A 17,045-nucleotide genomic window follows, 5' to 3' on the forward strand; every position below is an offset into this window, starting at 1 on the left:
TGCTAAACAACTATTGTTTGTGTTGCTCCAGAAAGCAACAATGACAGTCAAATAGAACTTATTAGTTGTCAAGAACCCTGAAGTAATTTTCAGAAATGCTGCTTCTTTATGGCATAGTAATTTGTTTAATTTTGCTCTTGCTTAATTGTATTTGTGTCTGTTACCAGAATAACAAAAATTACTTAGGCCTTTCTTCTATGCTCACAGTGATATAATTACACCTCTGGGGTAAATTACTCCCATCTTTCAGGGCGAAAAAAAAGGATGGTGTATTAAATTTATTGCCTTTATTTTCTATCACATAGAGATGTTAGTTTCGAAAAGAAGATGAAAAGTAAAAATTGTTAGGGCTGTTAAGTTGAAAATTATTTTGTTGTGTTTTTCCAGAAAAGTTATGTCTTGGACATGTCCCAGTACATTTGAACTGTAACCATTTCTGACAGTGTTCTATGGTTCTGTAGAAATAAATTAAGCTATGCTGTGTGTTTATTTGTAGCTAATTTAGTTTAGTGTCTTTGTTAATATCATAGTAACATTCACCTGCAGTTTTAGGTTTGTATCTCCTATTTGTAATAACACATTTAACAAAGCAGTCTTTGGTTTACAAGTATGGCATTTGATAAAACCTGTAAGTACAAACAACTGTTTTGTTTGCAGGGGTTTAAATCAGGCTTGAAAATTCGTTTAAGTCAACAAAAGACAATTAGTTATATATACAGTGGGCTGATGGTATTTACCTTTCTTAAACACTTCCATGCTATAATTTAACCTAGTCACAATTTGAATTCAGTTTTTGTAGCATCCACAGGTTTAAAGGGGAAAAGTTGACTTGCACTGAATGCTTCAGCTATTGTCCCTAGTCTGTTGCTATAGTTTCTGCTTTTTAATCCCCCTTTGGCCTCAATCCTTCAGCTGCATATGCACATTAACTTAATTACCTTGAGTTTCCTCGCTGGAATCCAAGACTAGTAAGTGTAAACCTGTGCATATATTAGGGCTGGGGGTTTTTTTGGTAATTTTTCCTGCTTCTTCAGGATAATATTGATGGCTCACAAATAAACACACTTATTTCAGTATCTACGCCTATGATTTATCCTTTGTCAAAATGATTTGCTGTTAATCTGTTCCTTCTCTTGACCATCAATAGCATTTATACAATGTTAATGGTTTCCTGCAGAGAATGGGGGTAAAAGTGTGTGTTTGGAGCTTCAGTTACTTAATGGAACCTTCATAAACTCCTCCATCTATTATTGTTCTTCTGGTATGCACTGCCTGTACTTGGCCAGAAGTAGAAGCTGCAACAGAAACCTCAGTTCAGAATCTCTGTACTGAAAAAAAATCATAGCTTTCTCACTGAGGGCAAGAAAAATAAACACTTATGTCTTTGTCTGAGTGTACCTAAAAGCTGATGGACCTGTGGAGAGCAATCCAGTCCTTTGCATGTTTCAACACAAAATTTACAGAATTACATAATCTACAAAACTTTTTTTGAGTTGGAAGGGACCTTAAAGATCATCGAGTTCCAACTCCCCTGCATGGTCAGGGACACCTCCCACTAGAACAGGCTGCTCAGAGCCCCATCCAAGCTGCCCTTCAACACTTCCAGGGACAGAACCCTCACAACGTCTCTGGGCAGCCTGTTCCAGTGTCTCACCACCCTTACACTGAAGAGTTTATGCCTGATCTCTTCTTGTAGCCCCTTCAGGTACTGGAAGGCCACTATGAGGTCCCCCTGGAGCCTTCTCTTCTTCAGACTGAACAGCCCCAACTCCCTCAGTCTGTCCTCATAAGAGAGGTGCTCCAGCCCTTGGATCATTTTTGTGGCCCTTCTCTGGACATGTTCCAACAGATCCACATCTTTCTTGTGCTGGGGGCACCAGAGCTGGACACAGTACTCCAGGTGAGGTCTCACCAGGGCAGAGCAGAGGGGCAGAATCACCTCTCTCCATCTGCTGGCCACACTCCTTTTGATACAGCCCAGGATGGAGTTGGCCTTCTGGTCTGCAACTGCACATTGGTGGCTCATGTTCAGCTTTTGATCCACTAGTGCCCCCAGGTCCTTTTCCACAGGGCTGCTCTCAAGTGCGACCTCCCCCAGCCTGTATTCATATCTTGGGTTACCTCTGCCCAGGTACAGGACTCTGCACTTGGCCTTGTTGAAGCTCATGAGGTTCACCTGGGCCCACTTCTCCAGCTTGCCCAGGTCCCTCTGGATGGCATCCCATCCTTCTGGTGTATCGACCACACCACCCAGCTTGGTGTCATCAGCAAACTTGCTGGGGGTGTTCTCAGTGCCACTGTCAATATAATTAATGAAGACATTAAACAGCCGTGGTCCCAGCACTGACCTCTGAGGGACACCACTTGTCAATGTTTTCCATCTGGACTTAGAGCCATTGACCACTACCCTCTGGATGTGACCATCCAGCCAGTTCCTTATCCACTGAACAGTCCACCCATCAAACCCATATCTCTCCAATTTAGTGAGAAGGATGTTGTGGGGGACCGTGTCAAAGGCCTTGCAGAAGTCCAGATAGGTGACATCCACTGCTTTTCCCTGGTCACCTGATGTAGTCACTTTCTTGTAGAAATCCACTGGGTTGGTCAGGCAGGATTTCCCCCTGGTAAAGCTGTCCTGACTGTCCTGGATCACCTCCTTGTCCTCCACATGTCTGGAGCTGTTTAAGCTGTTGTGTTGTGTCCTTGTTCTGCTAGTGGACACCTGGCTCCTCCAAGAGCTCAGCCCTCATGCCATGACAGCCAGCTGCTGTAGGATTATCAGTAATATGGCATGGAGAAAGTAGAACTTAGGCTGGAGCAAATCCAGTTTTAAAGTAGAATGGAAAAACGTAGAATTAACCAGAAATCTGCTGGATTATTTTTGCAGTGAGTGATGTATTTGCCTTAGGGGATGTAACAGGAGTTCTCCTATTATTGAGGCTATCATTGCTGAGTATCAGAACTTTCTCAGATGTTCTTCACTTGGTAATGTAACATGAGTTTTTGGAAGAACAACTGAATTTCTGTTGCATTAGGAATAAAGCAGTAGGATTGAAGGGATATTGGTAACTTCTTGTCACTTGGTGACTGTATTGACTAGGTCGGTATTTTGGCTTTGAAGCTCAGTCCTACCTGTTCTGTCAGTCAAGGTGAAGCTTTTAAAATATTCAGTGTTTGCTGCAATCCATAGATGTTTTTATTTCCTCTGGCTTTCAGCAAAAAAATAATCAATGCAGTTCACATCTTGAAAGCTAATCCTGTTAGATACATTTCTTTTAATATACTGGGGTGTTTGTATGTGCAGCATGCCTCTGTTGGCCAGGTCTATAAGGTAATGAGAATTTAAGTGATTAATTGTTCTGGCTATTTCACTTACCTAGCAATAAATGAAAGGAAAAAAAAAAAGGTAAAGAACACTATGAAACTGAGTATTAAAATAGCTGTGAACTTGCTTCTCTTTCTAGGATGTACAAAGTGTGTCTCCCTAGTGGTCTTAGGTTTTTGCTAGTCTCATTTACTTCCCAGTGACTAAGGGTATCATATGTCTACAATAATTTGAAAAGCAAAAATGTATTTTGCATTAAATGTGTAATGCATTCTGTCAGGCTTTTCAACACCTGTTCCTCTAAACTGGGTAACCTACTATTTGTACTTCTCTGTTTAAAATTTGCAAATAAGCAGTTGCAGAAATGGCTGAGAATGTGTGTGCATGTTGATTGTAAACAGGTTAGTGTCATGAGCATCAGAATCATGCATCATCAGTCGGAAGTGACTTGCTGTCATTGTCATCCATGTAACACATTTACTTCTTAAAGTTGCCCCTGAAGTAATAACTATCCTGATAACAATGCTTTCTGTCACACTTAGGATAAGAGATGCTTTTTAAAAGTCTGTAATTGCAGTTTCCATAAATTATTTTTCTTATTGACAGAATTTGGTTTGAATCAGTAAGAGCTTGATGGAAATGAAGTAAACGATTTACCAGTACTCTGTGGGGGAGTGTGAAGCATTAGTTTCTTGCCAGTGAACTGTTATAAATTTGCAGATGCTATCTTCTAAAGAATTACTTGATAAAATTTCATTGTGTGTGGAAAGTAGCCAGGAGTTGCAATATCCAAGATGGACTGCTTTTGTACTAACTGCTGTGAAATTCTCATTACTGGTCTTGAGTGTTTCTAAAATACACAGGGTTTCAGATCTCTTTTGTGGGTGAAGCTGAACAGTTGTTCTGGTTAAAGGTGTTGGGATTCTTGGGAGTGTAGTGGAGAGGACATGCAGTAGTCAGCCTGCCAGTCCTCCATTTAGGATGCCCATTTGCATTTTCTTGGCAGAATAATTTGCAAGCTACTTTTGATTTTTAACCTGTGAAGTCTCAATAAGCATTGCTTGCTAGGTGCCTCATGGAAAAGTCAATAACCCACTTCAGTGGGAGTAGATTTACCTAGGTGCTGAAATGAAATTGTTCTTTTGTTCTTCCATTCATGTCAGGATCAATATCAAGTTTTCCTGTTCTCATAAACATCATTTTCAGTTAATACTCACACTTTTGTGATCATTTGTTTCCTGCAGAGATCACATGAAACTTCAGCTGGGAAGAGTGTTTTCTGTAAAAATATATAAAAAAAAGATTTAAAAAAGAAGATACAAAACAGGTGTTATGAGATTTTTTTTAAAAAATATTAACTATATGGTATTGATCTGAAACATGTTGTAAAGAACAGTCCCATGCAAGAAAAGGGATAAAGTGTTAGGCATGACCCATCTAATCCTTTATTTCTGTAAAGTAGTTATTTTAATTTAAATAACTCCTGTTCAAATACAGTGATCTTTGAAATGACATTTTGAAGGGTTTTATGTGAGAGAGAGTGAGTGGAATTGTAAAGTCACATTATTAATTTATTTTATTTGTGTTTTTCTCAGTGTTCTCTCTGAATCTCAGAAGGAATGTCTTTGTCATTGGCATTGTGAGAGCAGTATTCTACTCCTTCCATTTAAGATATTACCAGAGAAAAGAGTAATTTTCTTTGAATGCTAATTGTTCTTGATGAATAAATAATTTGACTGTGTACATTCTGACACAAAATCTGGCTGGAAGACAAACCAATCTGGAAGACAAACCACACCTGGAAACCTGAATGCCTTCTCTTGAAAACTGCAAATGCAGTGTAGAGTCTATACTAATTAGGTTTATTCTTCTGTAACAGGCACTAGGTTTCATTTCTGCAGTAAGTAATTTAGACGAACTTTTCTTGAAAGTCAAGTGTATCTTTCTAAAATCAAAGGAAAAATATTTAATTTAGTTTAGTTTTGTTTTCTGCATGAACTATTTTATAAACTAAGAGTTAATAAATACCATCAAGATGTTGACAACTGTATGGAAGTAAGGGTTTAGGGAACAGTTTTGCCGTCTTGTTTTCTAGCATTTATTCAGTGCTCTATATTTCCTTTTTTTTTTTTACCACTGGGAGCTCTTGGGCTGCTTTGTCATTTTCAAATGCAATGTGAGGGATTCACAGTTAACATAGAAGAATAATAAAATAACCTGAGGTCCACACAGTGCTCTTAGTTTTATAATCAAACCAACTAACAGCACATTGGATAACTCCTTTTGAAAGATAGCATGGAAAAACCTTAACTAGAAGCTTTGGGATATCAGATTCAATTTTCTGCTTGGGAAATACTGAGTTCCCTACTGCCTTCTGTCATAATGAGACAATTTCTGTTTTACCCTACATGACATCACTTTCACTCCTGGGCTGCCAGCATAGGGCAGCTGCAGTTCCCTGGGGACCTCTCTGCTGCTCTCCAAACCAATGTATTGTGTTGTTCTTATGCCACCACTACTCAAATCTGCAGGTCTGTCCCATTCTCCAGGACACTTTGGGTGTTTTTGACAGCAGTAATAACAGGATGTTGAGAGAAGAAGCTTCAAGGAGTGCTCAGTACTCTCAATTTAAATTTCCTACTTACATGGAAGTTTTCAGGGATGGTTGTCAGAGCCCACAAACATGTCTAGCTGATAAAAAGCTTCAAAGCACCAGACTTCAAGGTAACTTGCAGGGCCACACAGTTTAGCAGCATTAGTTCATGCCTGTTGAGAGCAATGCATGCTGACTACATAAAAGTTCTGGAGATGCAAGGAAAAGAGTTTTGCTATTCAATTGTAGTGGTTTCTGAGTGGTATCATAGCTTGTATGGTTAAAAATTCTGCAACATTTTTAGAAGCTCGTAGCACAAAAGAGAGGATACCTTCCCAGGGTGGTGAGCATTTGCATTGGAAAAAGTCAGCACTGTGTGCATGTATTGGCTAAGGAGAGCAGGTTAAAAAGCCAGCCAGCTACTGTAAAATAAGGAAATATCTTTTTTTTTTTTTCCTAAGGGTTCAGATACAGATTAAGCATATAGTGCTAGCTGATTTACTGATCTCTGTTATTTTTTCTGAGGCTACAGGCAGGAATCTTGAAACCTGGCACTGAAAGGAGATAATGCCTCCTCCGGTTTTTTTTTCTTTACATAATAAATGTGTTGAGCATTATAAGATGAAGAGCTTTTAATTTTATGAAGTTTGGTTGGCTGTCAAAGAGACATTATAACAAGTGGTTTCCAGCCAAATTGCATTTGCTGGGGAGTGATGGATCTCTTGCCAGCACTGAAGAGGCACTCTTCACTTGGGATGTCTGCACACTCCTCGTGGGCAGAACGCAGTAATTTTTCTGAACATAGACTTCAGAAATTCCATAGCAGAAATGGAAGTTTTTGTATTAACTGTGTCACTGCTTCCAGCAGCTGGAAGAGAGGAATAGGGAGGAATAGAACTGATGAAGTTGCATGGCAGTGTTCTTGCTTGAATGGTTTGCTTTTGTGGCTGTCTTACTCTGCTGTAACGTTTTATCCTGGATGTTTGATTTTATTTTCTTCCTTTAATTAGGGAAGAAGGGAAAATTTGGGTAGTACATACCATGTCTCCATCTCTCAGGGATGACTCACACCTCTTCACATATTTTGGTATATTGTCATCTACTGTAATGATGAATGCAGCATTAAAATGTAATCAACTAGTTATCTTTGTGTACACTGAAAAGTCAGAAAAATATCTGATCCCATTTTAGGCAGCTTTCCAGAGAAAATGAGTCTTTCGGACTTCATTAGGACCACGTGTAAAAGCAAACAAAACCAATGTGGTTAAAGTGCTGGAAGCATTAAGGCTGAGCATCTGCAACATTTCTTTTAGCATGTTTACTCTTAACAATTCATAGGGATAAGATTCCAGGTATTACCTACAGAGTAGCTCTTAACAATAATAAATTGTTTGTATTCTATTGATTATTATAGAAGAAAGTTTAATGTTTTGATGTATAAGCACACTTAAGAGGCAACCTACATTACAATGAAAATTCAGAGCAACTGAAATCTTGTAGAATTTTATGGGCTTTGCTATGGCTGTTTTAAACATGAAGGAAAATAGTGTTTTAAACAATAGATGTTTTGACTCAAAAATTTTATTGTAACTGGCATAATATAGCATGCAGGTAGGGAGCAATGCCTTGCTGCATATTAACTGTTAGTTTTATAAATGCAATAATCCACATTTAAATAGTTATTCTTACTTGTTTCTGGAATAATATTGCATGTAATGTAAGTTTAAAAAAACAAGTATGATTCTTCTCATGTCAAGCACAGAGGCAGAAAGAACAATTATATCAGTTTTCAAAGGGTGACATTTAAGAGTTTTTGTAATCTGTAGATAAGACTGAGTTGGATTTGAGTATTTGAAGATGCTAAACAGAAAGGCTTTTCTTGCAGCTGTTGCTAAGAACAAGAGAAAGATAATACTCATTTCAGTTTGTATCTTGAGCATTTAGAGAGGAAGTTCTGTAAATTATTTTTTGTGAATGCAAATCAGATAGAAAATGACTAAAATTATTTTGAGGGCTCTATGGAAATGATGCAATCCAAGAGAAAAATAGAACTGAGAACTCTCAGTATAATCATCATAGGTGAAGAACAGGCAGCCTGTTAGATGCTGTCTCTGTAATGAAAAGCCAAATAAAAATGGTAGAATAAATAATACTGATAATCCTAAGGTTGGAAACTAAGGCTAAAGACGCCCATTGTAGAGCCAGAGATTGTTCAGGTATGAAAAGTATTTGTCATTCTGGTGTACTTACTTGTAGTTAATCGTGTTAAAAATAAATCTAATTTACATTGTTCTCTGTAGATCTGTGCAATAGTGTGAAAAAAAGGGGGATTATTTGTTTTTACAGTAGTACATGATGGCTGAAGCAAACTAGGAAAGGGCTGGGATGTGTTGATGGCACTGTGAGATATTGAGTAATATGTTTATAGTACTTAACTTGGTATTTAAAGGGATTACAGTAGTAGGTGGCTTAATAAATGTTAATTTCACAATGCCTCAATATCCTGAGTTATAGATTTAATTCAGTGAAATTAATGTAAAGTTTTATTATCTTATGTGCAAAATCACCTTTCTTCCGAAGTCTGTGAGTGTCTACCTACTGTGTGTGTATGTAAACACACACTCAGTGAAATAAAAACACTCAGTTTCATGATTGTATCATAATGTCTGTCTCAGACCAGTTCATTTATAATTGCAGATTTGCATATTCTGAAATTATGCTTGCCACCATACCAAATTTCCAGGGCAAAAAATAAAGACTATATAGAAATTATAGTTGTACTGGCTCCAACCCACTAGTTTTTGGTATTGGTAGTCAATTACTCTTCACCATTGTAAGAGTCTCATAAAATGATAAGAATCTTGCAAGAGCTTCTTTAGGCAACAGAAACAATTTTATTAGACAGAGATGCAGCAAAAAAGACAGAGAAAAAAGTCTATATTGGAATTCTCTTTACAGGGTTTGATTTGCTTTAAATACTGTTGTGGCCAGCTGCTATATTTGAAAGTGTAATATACTAAGCCCATGAGTCACTTTTTCTTAAATCAGTGTAGTTTGTATGTAACTGTATTATTGGTTGTTGAACGTGAACAAATCCATTTTTACAGCCCTACACAAAAAAAGTAAAGTTCATTTTTGCAGCTGCCTTTACTGGAATCCTTCTAGTGACCTGACTGGTCTGAATTCCCACAACTCTTTTGAAGGGAAGAGCAGGCTGCCCTGTACAGTTTGTCAAGATGGAAGAATTGCATGCTAAGAAAAAAGCCCCCTTGTCTCCCTCCTCATTTTCTCCTAAGTCCTCTAGTTGACATAGAATGCTAAGATTTCTGCCTATGGATTTACCTTGGGACTAGATGACTAATGGCCCAGAAAACTTCTCTGCTGTCCCTATGGTCTCACCTCAGCCAGATGCCAGTAGGGTCTGTGCATACCTGTTCTCTTGGGTGATGCATGCAAACCCTTATTTAATGGTACATGAGGAGTTCCCTCTGGACAGTTCAGTCTTAAGACCCTCACATCTGCACCATGTGCTGTTGTTGCATTTTCTCCTAAGCTGTAGCTTGTTCTGGAAGGTGAATGTTCTGCCTGGGATCTTCTGCTCTGATTGGAGCAGCAACAAGACATCTATAATAAAATGGTTTCATTAGCATGATGAGGTTTCTTTTCAGCATTATTTTGCGTCTATTTAAACTTAATAAACTGATCTCTTTTGTATCCCAATGCAGAATGGGTGCAGCAGACAACATTTACAAAGGCCGAAGTACCTTTATGGAAGAACTGACAGATACTGCTGAGATAATAAGAAAAGCAACTTCCAGATCACTAGTGATTTTGGATGAATTGGGAAGAGGAACTAGCACACACGATGGAATCGCTATTGCTTATGCTACACTTGAACATTTTATTAAAGATGTAAGTGTTCAATCTGACACATACTCATGAATGCTTTTTCAGCCTGCCAGGTAGACTGACTTTGACATGGTGTGTATTTCCTTGGAAAAGTGTGGCATGCCTACACTCAGAGCACAGAAGTATAGATAAATTACACCAGCACTGTGCTGCTGTGTTTGAAAGAAATTAAAGCCAAACCTTCTTATGTGTCTTATTTCATCATTGTAGGTGGAGTCACTGACACTGTTTGTCACTCACTATCCCTCAGTTTGTGAGCTAGAGAAGACGTATCCAGAAAAAGTTGGTAATTACCACATGGCTTTCTTGGTGAATGAGGAGGAAAGTGCTGAACAAAAAGGTACCGTATAAATCTGACATTTGGCACTATTGGTAAAGGCAGAAATCGTAAAATTGTTACAGTAATCTGAACATGAAAGTGATACATACAAATTCACTAGAGAATTAGTGTATACCCACATTTTAGATTGCTTGAAAACTGATCAACCATTTCTCTTCCACATTTAATGCAAGGATGACAGAGCTAGGTCAGATGAAAGATCCACTCTGTCCAGTATCCAGCTTCTCACAATAGCCAAATACAAAGGATTAGGGAGGAGGGATTAGGGATCAAACATATGGCAACTCTTTCACTAAAAGATCTCACTGCCTGCAAGCATTTGCTATTTAGGGAGCTTCAAGGGGTATATGTGTTTTCTGGATTTTAGTATCTTCATTGGATTTGATTTCAACAAAGTTGTCTCTGAATCCTGAGTGTACTTGTGTACTTTTACCATCTTCATACTACTGTGTCAAGGAGTTAAAAAATGTAATGCTGCATTCTGTGAAAAACCACCTTCTGTTGTTTGTTTTAAAACTCGTTTGAAACAACAACTTATGGTCCCAGTTCTTGAATTAGAAGAGGCTGAGAAACAATTTCTATTCATCCGCTCTATGCCTTGCCTAATTTTGTAGATTGTTTATCATAATCTCATTCAGTTCCAATTTTACTAAGCAGAAGAGTTACAGCATTTCTTCTTGTCACTGCTGCTCTGAACTGGTATTTTTAGTAGCTTGTCAGCTAGCCATCTTTTGATAATGGGTATGTTGAGCAGCTCTGTCTAACTGCAGTGATGGTCACCCTAATTCATTGTTAACATTGTATTATCTGCTTACATTGTAAACTAATTGGGACAGGACACTTTAGTATTTGCCACTAAATAACTTTTTAAGTATATAATCTATCACTTTTAAAATATTTTTCAGAGAGTTAGTTTAAAAATGTAAGAGTTTGGCTGAATGGAGACTTCAGCATTTGCATTCTGTTTAATATTAGTAGCAGGTGTCCCTGAAAGTTTAAGCACAAGTAAGTCAAAGTAGTGTGTTTAGATGAAAATCAATGAAGCCACACTTATATTCCCAGTTAAGAGCATCACTTTCCTGAGTGTCAGCATATCCTTTTGTTACAGTGTTCATTAGCTGAACTGTTGCTCTCTGGTACTCTCAGGCAATTGAGATGTTGTCAACATTCAGTCTTTACTATTCCTTAACTACTGTGTCCATGAAACCCTGCATTATGTTTCATGGTGCTGCTTCAGCATTTCTGCTCCAAATATTAGTTGACCTGAACCTTGAGGCCATATGTGGTCTTTGCTGTCTTGCTACAGGAAGCACAATAGGTGTAGTACTACAGCCTGTGAGCAGCTACACGTCTGTGTTTCTTACTCTGCCTCTGTCGTTAGCTCCTGTTGTCTTAGCATTTTATTTATTAAAAGTGAGTTTATGGCATGTTTTTTTCCAGTCTTTGGCTTGGATCACTCAGATCAAAACATCTTGAGTCATCACCATTTATGGAAATCTATGTTGTTGCCAAAAACCTGCATTTTTAAGAATGACGCCGTAGTTTTTCTACTCTTTACACAAGGCCTGGATTGTGCAGAGATGCAGCACAGATGTCTAAAGAGGAAGAGGAAGGAGTCCTCAGATTTATAATGATGGCTCTTATGCTTCCATCTTACTCTCATTGAATAGAAAGAAGCCCTAGCAGAAGATGCAGCATCCTTTGTTTTTTCCTAAGCATTTTTCTGTGGCTACTGGCCTCCTTTTTGCTCTGCTGTAATTGTGGACTTCTTGACTGTGGGATTACTGACCCTTCTGTTATTCTGTCATTGCTCAGCAGATGGGAGATGCAATATCCCAGTTACAGCACAACTAATCAATTTCACATACAAAGATTCTAAGTTTTACACACACACAGACACGTCAGCTTAATAAGGTAGAAGTATAGTAGAGAATTTTTTCAGTCTCATAATTTGTAGGTAAAATGTGTGGTCTCAAGGAAACATTTTTATTTCATATTTCTTCAATGGAATAAATCACCCAGGAAGCATGAATGATAATGAGACCACAGTATGTGCTTTTTCTCTCTTTGCTGCATTTTATTAACATAATAGAGGAGTTTTTGATTTTGGTTTTATTTTTTTAGGATCTGAAGTTGAAGAGAATCCTGAATTTATCACTTTCCTTTATCAAATAACTAAGGGAGTCTCTGCAAGAAGTTACGGGCTAAATGTTGCCAAACTGGCAGATATTCCCAAAGAAATCTTGGAGAAGGCAGCTCACAAATCAAAGGAGTTGGAAACAATAGTGAACATGAAAAGGTCAGAATAATCGTGATTGTTTCCCCCCCCCCCTCTTCTAATGAAACATCAGCTATGAATTGAAGAGCATTTCACACAATATGCAATAAAAAGAACAGTAAGAGCTACTTCAGGTATCCTTCTATCCTTCAGGGAGGAGACAGTGAAACTTTAAAAAAAAGAATTTAGGAATTTGTGCTGTCCATTTCAATCAAAGCTTTGGATTTTATACTTAGCTATTATGTCAGATATTAATTGCTGCCCTCTGAAACAAGATTGGGAAAAACTAAATGCCCTTTGAGCTAACATTAGGAATAAACTGGGTTGCATTTTATTATGGCAAATACTAGCAAATTCATTCTTTCAGGTATGTATTTTCAGTGTTTTCAGGAAGATTAATTTGAAATATAACCACCTTATAGTACCTGCTTGTGTTCTCACCAGTAACAGTGAAAATAACAATAGATGTATTATGTATTAATAGATTTAATTTAGAAAATACACTAGCCACTTTGGAGTTTGAAAATGTCTATGCATACTATAGTGTAGAAGGGAATGGGAATATTATTCTTCTGGCTTAACTTAAAAATAAATGTTTACAACATATTTTCTTTGCCACCCCAAACACATAAAAGTTTACTAAATGATGATTTTAATATTTTTCTGATTAACCAATTTTCATTTAGGGGCATATGTACTTTGTATACTAGACTAGTTATGAAAATTCCCATGTGTACCAAATAGCATCACCTTTATAAAAGCTGTAACATTATGTATACAGTTTAGATATCAATATGTGGTAGTATTCAAACCAATTTTCACTGAATTTGTTAGTGTTTTTATTCTCGGTGGCAGTCCTATCAACAAAATAAGTAGCCTGATGGCTATAACTAATCCTGAAAGAATCATTTAATATGAGAAAATTTTAAGTACTAATTATTTGTAGGTGCAACCAGTTCTTTTGAAAATCAGCAGTGCTTAGTGCTTAACACCAGTTTTTACCTCCTTTTAAGAATGCAAAATAAACACATTCTATTGAAGATACATGACAGTTTATGGGAAAGATAAAGTGGTACTTCATATTAATTGGAAATAATACTTGACAAAATTAAAACAACAGATTGCTAGCAACGTCTTAGCTCTTGTTATAGGATATGTAGTGTTCTAAAATCAAGAAAAAAAGTAATGTTCACAGAAGTTAGAGTATTAGCTGGAAGGCCAGAGTTACTGTGTAATAAAATGAAGATGTGAAATAATATGGGATGTCCCTTTGGTTTATCTTTCTTTGTTCTACAGAAATCATGCTAGAATATTCCTTGGCCAGAGCACGAATAGAGTTCTAGCATCCTAAATTCTCCGTTGCTAAAAAGAGAGTAAATTGCATACAAAACCTATGAGCAGTAACAGTAGCACGCCCTGAAGTCGTTAGAAGGCTAATTTGCAGTGCCCATAGAGGGGCAGAGTGAGGGCTGACTGGGCCATCTTAATTATGGAACGTAGTGGTGTCCCCTTCACCAGCTTGTGAATGTGAACTACCATCTGTATTTTACCCCTCAGGATGTCGTTCGCTTGTATTCTTAAAGTGAAAAGAATAAATACTTAGGCTGAAGCTGTGATTAGTCCTATACCCTGACTTATCACCAAGGCTGGAAGGCCCCACATCCCACACTTCCCTGCAGACTGCTGCCACAGGAGCTACATGGGGGCCTGTACCTTGGAGGGACCTGCTGGAGCAGGGTCCCCAAGCCCATTCCCACGGGATGCTGCTGGAGAGGGTGTTCCCAGCCCTTTTCTCCCCAGTGTCAGGGCTGGTTTTTTGCATGACCACAGAACAGGCCAGGTCAGGGATGTCATCCAGCTAAAAAGTCATTCTCTCTCCAGCTGGTCTCACACAAGTTCAGTTTCAGTGGTGTTACATGTGAACAGGCATTACTACCTGAAGAAGGAAAGGGTAGAAGGAAGACAAGGAGGAGGCCGTTGGTTCTGGTGGTAGAGTGAGGGTAACATTGGGAGAGCAGGTCTGCCTGGCAGACCAGCCTGCCCCATCTGAAGTTTGATACTGTTGCCTCCCCCTTTAATGAGAGACAGTTCTGTGCAGGGGGCCAGGGACAAGAGACATCCACCACACAGCAGTGGCTGATCATCAGGTTTGACCTGTACCAGGTTATCCTTTCATTGCAGACCACTTACATGCACTTTGGAGAATCTTCATGCAGCTATATCAACCTGGAGCTTAAGTCAGTGAAAAAATTTTTTTAAAAGTATTCATGGTGCATAAATGATTGTATTACATTAACTCAGTTTTTCCAGTTCTTCTACCTAGATCATTATAGAAAGATTTTATTTTGTATATTCCTATTTAATTTCACTTATTGGCATGATGTGATCTAAATGTCAAAGTATTCTTCTTTACTTCTTAGCCAAAAGAGACATTAACAAATTAAAAATGGGTATAGTATTAAATACTAGGTAGGAATACTAGGTAGGAAATGAAAATTTTCATGATCTTAGGAATCAAACACAGACCTGTTCATAGCAGTGTACTTGTGCTGTCACAATACCCACGGGCCAGCTGCCTTGTCTTATTTTTTAAATGACTCTCATATTCTTTAAGAAAATCCACTGGGTAATAGCATCCAGTCTTGACATCTTTGTTGTCAGGAATTTTGTGTTAACCCATTTAAAATGTCTTGTTATTTGTCACAGCTCTTATGGGTCCTTCTTAAATCAAGAAATAATGAAAAGAAAATAGGAAGGACATGAGTACTCATTTATTTTGAAAATGTGTTCTCTGTTCATGGTTCTATATGCAAATTTGCAGAAAGTGAATGCTGAAAATTAAATGCTGCAAACTACAATATTATTTATGTCCTTTAATGGCTTACTCTTGCTCAGTGTTTTATTTCATCTTGTCAATGCTTCTGGTAGTGTAAGTTAGTTACAAAATTAAATTGTTGACTGTTCTGGGGCTGAATACATATGCTGGAAAATGTTAACTGATTGTTTAAAGATCACGTAACATTTTGAGCTGTGCAAACTCCTATTTTTGACTATGTATAAAATTTTGCAGATGTCTGTAGGGCTTTCCAGGTTTTATGTGCTTAATTTAAAAATATTTCCATATTTTGATTGGATTTTCTTCCTCCCACCAGAAACAAGCTGAAGTCATTTGCTGAAGTATGGAAGATAAATAATTCTCAGGAGCTACAAGAATGGAAAAGTATGTGTGAACCTGAAGATGAAACAAAAGACAGTTTTTAATCCTCAAATCATGCTTGAAGATGGAGTATATTGGAGATGCAAAACATAGATCTAGAGACTAATAGATTCTAACAGGGTGTAGTTCTAGTTGACTTTTCTGCCTTTTGGGGATAGGAGATGCTGCATTGTGGTATGATACCCCACATCAACTTCCTGATTCCATGTCACTTTCTCACTCCACGTTCCCTCCCTGAAGTCATTTCCACCCTTTTCCTTAATTGCAAAATGTCTACTGGCATTGGATTTAGTTTCTAAAATGTTTAGAAAACATGAAAAATTATGTTGGTAAATTATTAGGTAAATCTTTTATAAATAAAGTAATGTCTTTTAACTTTATTGTACTTCAGTTTCTGAAGAAATACTCCTTTGCACTGGAAAAATGTAGCCAAGTCTTGACCATGCTATCCTGCTGTGTAATCTGGAAGAATTAATACCATAAAGAGATTTGCTTTTTGTTCTGGTATGAATGCATTTAAAGTTCACTGTTTTTATAGACACCTCCTAAATTTTATGTGCAGAGTGAATTTAAGAAAGTGTGTGTTATGTGGCTGGGTAGGAGAGTTTAATTTCTACTGACAAGATCGATGATGGTGCAACCAGAAGTTTTCAAAGCAGCAGCACAAAACATGCATTGACTGTGTTTTGTTTTCCCTCTTCAGTCTCATGCACACCTGCTTCCTTTTCAGCTTCAGCCTTTCTCCTGATCATGGCCTTCTCTGGCATGTACTCTAAATAATGTTGGAGTATCATGAGATGAGATGAAAGAGGCAACTCAGACTATGCAACTGGTATCCTCAGTGCTCTGTCAAATGCAGAGTAAATCTGGGAAAAATACAGATGTTTTTCAGTTTTTTAATTTGCAGTTCATCAAGTCCAAATTTCAAATGGGAATGTGAGATACAAATTGGTTTTCCTTTATAAGCATAATCAGGTGAAATAATTTATTACCAAAATGGACAATTATGTTAATGTACTTCAACCTTGTCAAATAGTTTGTTGTATTAAAAAAAATAATGAAGTGGAGAGAAGTGAAATAAAATATCATCTTGATTTTGCTATAAGGAAAAGAATAAAGTGAGGTTTTGTAATAAGACAGCTGAACCTTTCTAATTTTTTATGTAAATGAGGGATTTTTTTTTGCAAATGAATGCATGTTAGGCGAATGTGACTTAATGTCATTGCCTTTCCAGTATAGAAAACTTCGTGCAGAAAAAGGTGCAAATTTTTTAGCTGTGATAAACCATTGCCAGCCTTCACCAAATACTGTTTTCCAGGTTCTTCGGATGACAAAGCATCATTTAAACAAGCAGTTTGTCTGCTACTCAAATAGCAGCAATCA

The 17,045-nt window shown here is 37.6% G+C and overlaps 1 protein-coding gene across 1 annotated transcript in view; it reads left to right on the forward strand.

Moving 5' to 3' along the window:
- MSH3 (mutS homolog 3) overlaps positions 1–16,799 on the forward strand; it is a 118,897-nt gene extending 102,098 nt beyond the window's left edge. The window contains exons 21-24 of the mRNA XM_051642656.1: positions 9,644–9,830; positions 10,038–10,167; positions 12,292–12,466; positions 15,598–16,799. Coding sequence (XP_051498616.1) covers positions 9,644–9,830; positions 10,038–10,167; positions 12,292–12,466; positions 15,598–15,706 — 601 coding nt within the window. The 3' untranslated portion in view covers positions 15,707–16,799. The remainder of the gene's footprint in view (positions 1–9,643; positions 9,831–10,037; positions 10,168–12,291; positions 12,467–15,597) is intronic.
- Positions 16,800–17,045: the final 246 nt, after the last annotated feature.

The sequence above is a fragment of the Apus apus genome, chromosome Z (assembly GCF_020740795.1).
Source record: "Apus apus isolate bApuApu2 chromosome Z, bApuApu2.pri.cur, whole genome shotgun sequence".
Lineage (NCBI taxonomy): Eukaryota > Metazoa > Chordata > Aves > Apodiformes > Apodidae > Apus > Apus apus.